The sequence below is a fragment of the Babylonia areolata genome, chromosome 18 (assembly GCF_041734735.1).
Source record: "Babylonia areolata isolate BAREFJ2019XMU chromosome 18, ASM4173473v1, whole genome shotgun sequence".
Taxonomy (NCBI): domain Eukaryota; kingdom Metazoa; phylum Mollusca; class Gastropoda; order Neogastropoda; family Buccinidae; genus Babylonia; species Babylonia areolata.
In genome coordinates this window covers 27,994,601-27,999,600 of record NC_134893.1, presented here as the reverse complement: position 1 = coordinate 27,999,600, position 5,000 = coordinate 27,994,601, and the positions used below count along the sequence as shown (strand labels likewise).

The 5,000-nt window shown below is 44.2% G+C and overlaps 1 protein-coding gene across 1 annotated transcript in view; it reads right to left on the bottom strand.

The window, feature by feature from the left end:
• The window catches only part of LOC143291920 (dynein axonemal heavy chain 3-like), a 102,211-nt gene that overhangs the window by 5,616 nt on the left and 91,595 nt on the right, over positions 1-5,000 (bottom strand). The window contains exons 59-61 of the mRNA XM_076602059.1: positions 4,723-4,876; positions 2,664-2,792; positions 1,419-1,547 (exon numbers count right to left, since the gene is read on the bottom strand). Of these exons, the coding sequence (XP_076458174.1) occupies positions 1,419-1,547; positions 2,664-2,792; positions 4,723-4,876 (412 nt within the window). The remainder of the gene's footprint in view (positions 1-1,418; positions 1,548-2,663; positions 2,793-4,722; positions 4,877-5,000) is intronic.

Sequence of the window (5,000 nt, the reverse complement as noted above, 5' to 3'; positions counted from 1 at the left end):
ACAACAACCATCACCACCAGTCCCTACAAAACACACTACAACACAACATAAAAAACCGTCAGCATCACCACCAGACCACAACAACCATCACCACCACAACACAACACAACAACCATCACCACCAGACCACAACCACCATCACCACCACACCCTACACAACACAACACAACAACCATCACCACCAGACCACAACCACCATCACCACCACACGCTACACAACACAACACAGCACAACAACCATCACTATCACCACCACAACACAACACAACAACCGTCACCATCACCACCAGTCCCTACACAACACAACACAACAACCATCACCATCACCACCAGTCCCTACACAACACAACACAACAACCGTCACCATCACCACCAGTCCCTACACAACACAACAACCATCACCATCACCACCACACCACAACAATCATCACCACCAGACCCAGCACAACACAACACAACCATCACTATCACCACCAGACCCAACACAACACAACACAACCATCACTATCACCACCAGACCCAATACAACACAGCACAGCACAGCACAGCACAGCACAGCACAACACAACACAACACAACACAACAACAGTAACCATCACCACCAGACCTTACACAACACAACCCAACCATCACTATCTCCGCCAGACCCAACACAAACACACCAACACCGTCACCATTACCACTACACCTTACCACACCTTGCACCGCACAACAACCGTCTTTTATATATATATATATATATATATATATATATATATATATATATATATATATATATATATATATATATATATATATATATATATATATCGAGACAGATGGGTACATAGATAGATAGATAGATGTCAACCTTTTAACCTTTTAGTTTTCCAGTCAAACTTGGGATTGAAAGTGCGCTGGGCCGCTGATGGGGATTCGAACCCCAGAACCTCACGGACACTGTATGTATTATCATAAGAAGATGAGCAGTCTTAATAAACCATTCTGCCACCAACTTCCTCCTCGGAAGACTGAAATTGTATCTCTCTTTTTTGTCACAACAGATTTCCCTGTGTGAAATTTTCTGGGCTGCTCGGGAGAGCGCGTCACTACACTGAGAGTGCCACTTTTTTTTCTTTTTTTTTCTTTTTTTTTTGCGTGCAATGTTAATTGTTTTTCCTATCGAAGTGAATTTTTCTACGGAATTTGTTTTTTGAGTTTTTTACGTGCACTAAGTGTATGCTGCACAGGGGACCTCGATTTATCGTCTCATCCGAATGACTAGCGTCCAGACCACCACTCAAGGTTTAGTGGAGGGGGTCGGGGGGAATATTCGCGACGACTGTACCGTGATTCGAACCAGTGTGCACAGATTCTCTAGCTTCCTACGTGGACGTGTTACCTCCAGGCCATCACTCCACACAACAGCAGCAGCCTACCTTGATGGCTTTCTGCAGATTCTGCAGCGAGGTTCGTACCACCTGGGTCAGACGGTTGAATCGGATCAGCTCCTGACGCAACACTGTGTTCATCGACTCCTCGTAACGCACAGGGTACTTGGTTATCACCTGTGCATCAGACAAACAGACTACAATTTCAACACACACACACACACACACACACACACACACACACACACACACACACACACACACACACCCCACATATGCACACTCAGACACACACATAAAAACATATACGCGCACATAACCACACACACACACACACACACACACAGAGACACGTACACGCGGGAGCACACACAAAAGAAACACACACACATACATATGAAAACACACACACACACACACACACACATTCATACATACACATGTACACGCATATGTACTTACACACACATACAGACATACACGAATGCCCCACCCACCTACCGCAACAACAACAAGAACAAATAAATGGCTTAGAAAATAGAGAGAGAGAGGACAGAGACAGGGAGACAGACAGACAGATAGACAGAGACAGAGTGACAGACAGACAGACAGAGAGGGAGAGAGAGATGGAGGAAGGGAAAGAGAGAAAAATCCTCTTTCACCCTTTGCTGTAAAATGGTAAAGCGGCAAGCAAATGTGACCGTTCGTCCAAGCTAATTGAAACTCCGAAGAGCAAACTCCTGGTAGTGGACTATGTATGAAGAATTCGTGCTGGAGCACTTTAACGGCGCGGACGATGGGGGCAGGAACGAAAGGAAAAGAAAGAGAGAAAGAAAGGCAGAAAGAAAGAAAGAACTGGAGTGATGGCCTAGAGGTAACGCGTCCGCCTAGGAAGCGAGAGAATCTGAGCACTGGTTCGAATCCCGACACAGTCGCCAGTAGTTTCTCCCCCTCCACTAGACCTTGAGCTGTGGTCCGTAGTGGGCGCTAGTCATTCGGATTGGACGATAAACGGAGTCCCGTGTGCAGCAAGCATTTAGTGTACGTAAAAGAACTCACGGCAACAAAAGGGTTGTCCCTGGCAAAATTCTGTAAAATCTCCATTTCGATAAGAAAAACAAACGAAAAAAAAATCTGCAGGCAGGAAAATGGGTGGCGCTCTCAATGCAGCAACGCGCTCTCCCTGGGAAGAGCAGCCCGAACTTCACACAGAGAAATCTGTTGTGAGGGAAAAAAAAAGAGCAATACGATATCATACAATACAATGAAAGTGCAAAGTGAGTGGAAACTGACTGCATCCATGTCGTAGTCTGGGGGCAGTTTGGTCAGGATGTCAGCGGCCAGTTCATAAATTACGTCCCCTGACGATTTGCCCCCACCTCCCGACTGACGGGGTAAGGTCAACAAGATGTTGTCGAACAGCTGGTTTACAGGTAATCACACACACACACACACACACACACACACACACACACACACACACACACACACACACACACACACACACACACACACACACACACACACACACACATTAGATTTCTGAGCAAGGATTATCGAACAGAGAATTATCAAACTGATAAAATAAATTCTGCTCACAAACGATCTCTTTGTAAATTCGGAATAAAACGCACACTATTTTAAATGCTATACGAGGAATATTTACAAACATTCCAAGAGAAAAAAAAGATTTTGTAGTGTGTTTGAAACTGTTAAAAATTAATTCCATTTCCTATATGCGTGTATATTGTTTTCATTGTTTCACGGCTTGGAATACAATCTAATTACGACTGTAAAGCAATACTCAACTACAAAATGTGATCAAACGAAAGATGCATGACCATGATCTGAAACCAGATGACTTATTCGATTGCGACACTTGTCAAAAAGCATTTTTCGAATATGTATTTGAGTGCACGCGCCCATGATTACCAACTGCTTGTTCTTTTCGTTCTTTTCTGTGTCTTAATCATTTTGAGTTTCATGACAATACATGAAGTCGAGTCGAGTCACACACACACATAATGTGCAATAAATAACTGACCTGCTAGGTAAATGGGTGATGAATAACAGACCTGCTGAGTACGTGGGCAATAAACAAGTGACCCGCTGAGTCAGTGGGTATTAAATAACTGACCTGCTAGGTCAGTGGACAATAAATAACTGACCCGCTGGCTAAGTGAGTAGTAAATAACTGACCCGTTGGGTAAACAGGTAATAGATTATTGACCTGCTGGGGTCACTGGATAATAAAAAAATAATAACAATAATAGCTGACCTGCTGGGTAAGTGAGTAATAAAATAACTGACATCTTGGTTAAGTGGGTAATAAAATGACTGACCTGCTGGTTAAGTGGGCATTGAATAACTGACCTCCTGGTTGAGTGGGAATTAAATAACTGACCAGCTGGGCAAGGGGGTAATAAATAACTGACCTGCTGGGCAAGGGGGTAATAAATAACTGACCTGCTGGGCAAGGGGGTAATAAATAACTGACCTGCTGGTTAAGTAGGTAATAAAATAACAGACCTGCTGGGTAAGTAAGTGATAAATAATTGACCTGCTGGTTACGTGGGAATTAAATAACTAACCTGCTGGTTAAGTGGGAATTAAATAACTGACCTGCTGGGCAAGGGGGTAATAAATAACTGACCTGCTGGTTAAGTAGGTAATAAAATAACAGACCTGCTGGGTAAGCAAGTGATAAATAACTGACCTGCTGGTTACGTGGGAATTAAATAACTAACCTGCTGGTTAAGGGGGTAATAAATAACTGACCTGTTGGTTAAGTCGGTAATAAAATAACAGACCTGCTGGGTAAAGTAAGTGATAAATAATTGACCTGCTGGGGTCAGTGGGTGTTTGTAATAATTGACCTACTGGGGGCAGTGGGTGTTTGTAATAACTGATTCTACTAGGGGCAGTGGATGTTTCTTCTTCTTCTTCTTCTTCTTCTTCTTCGTTCGCGGGCTACAACTCCCACGTTCACTCGCATATACACGAGTGGGCTTTTACGTGTATGACCGTTTTTACCCCGCCATGTAGGCAGCCATACTCCGTTTTCGGGGGTGTGCATGCTGGGTATGTTCTTGTTTCCATAACCCACCGAACACTGACATGGATTACAGGATCTTTAACGTGCGTATTTGATCTTCTGCTTGCGTATACACACGAAGGGGGTTTAGGCACTAGCAAGTCTGCACATATGTTGACCTGGGAGATCGTAAAAATCTCCACCCTTTACCCAACCAGGCGCCGTCACCGTGATTCGAACCCCGGACCCTCAGATTGAAAGTCCAACGCTTTAACCATTCGGCTATTGCGCCCGTCAGTGGCTGTTTAAATAGCTGACCTGCTGGGTCTCTTTCTTGTCCTTGGTGATGTCAGCGTTATCGTGCAGACCGAACACCTCAGGGTTGGGGTTCAGGGGCAACGTCCGGATGAACTCCACGTAGGCGGACACGGGCCCCTCGCCTGGGGAGTAGTAGATGCCGCTTGGGGAGAACCTGCCAGCCAGCAACGTAGGAAATTAATAAACAATTTGTATTTATTGATTAACAATAGAACAGGGAAAAAAAAATATATATATATACATACATAAACAGGTACATCTTGGTGACCGAAGTTTGA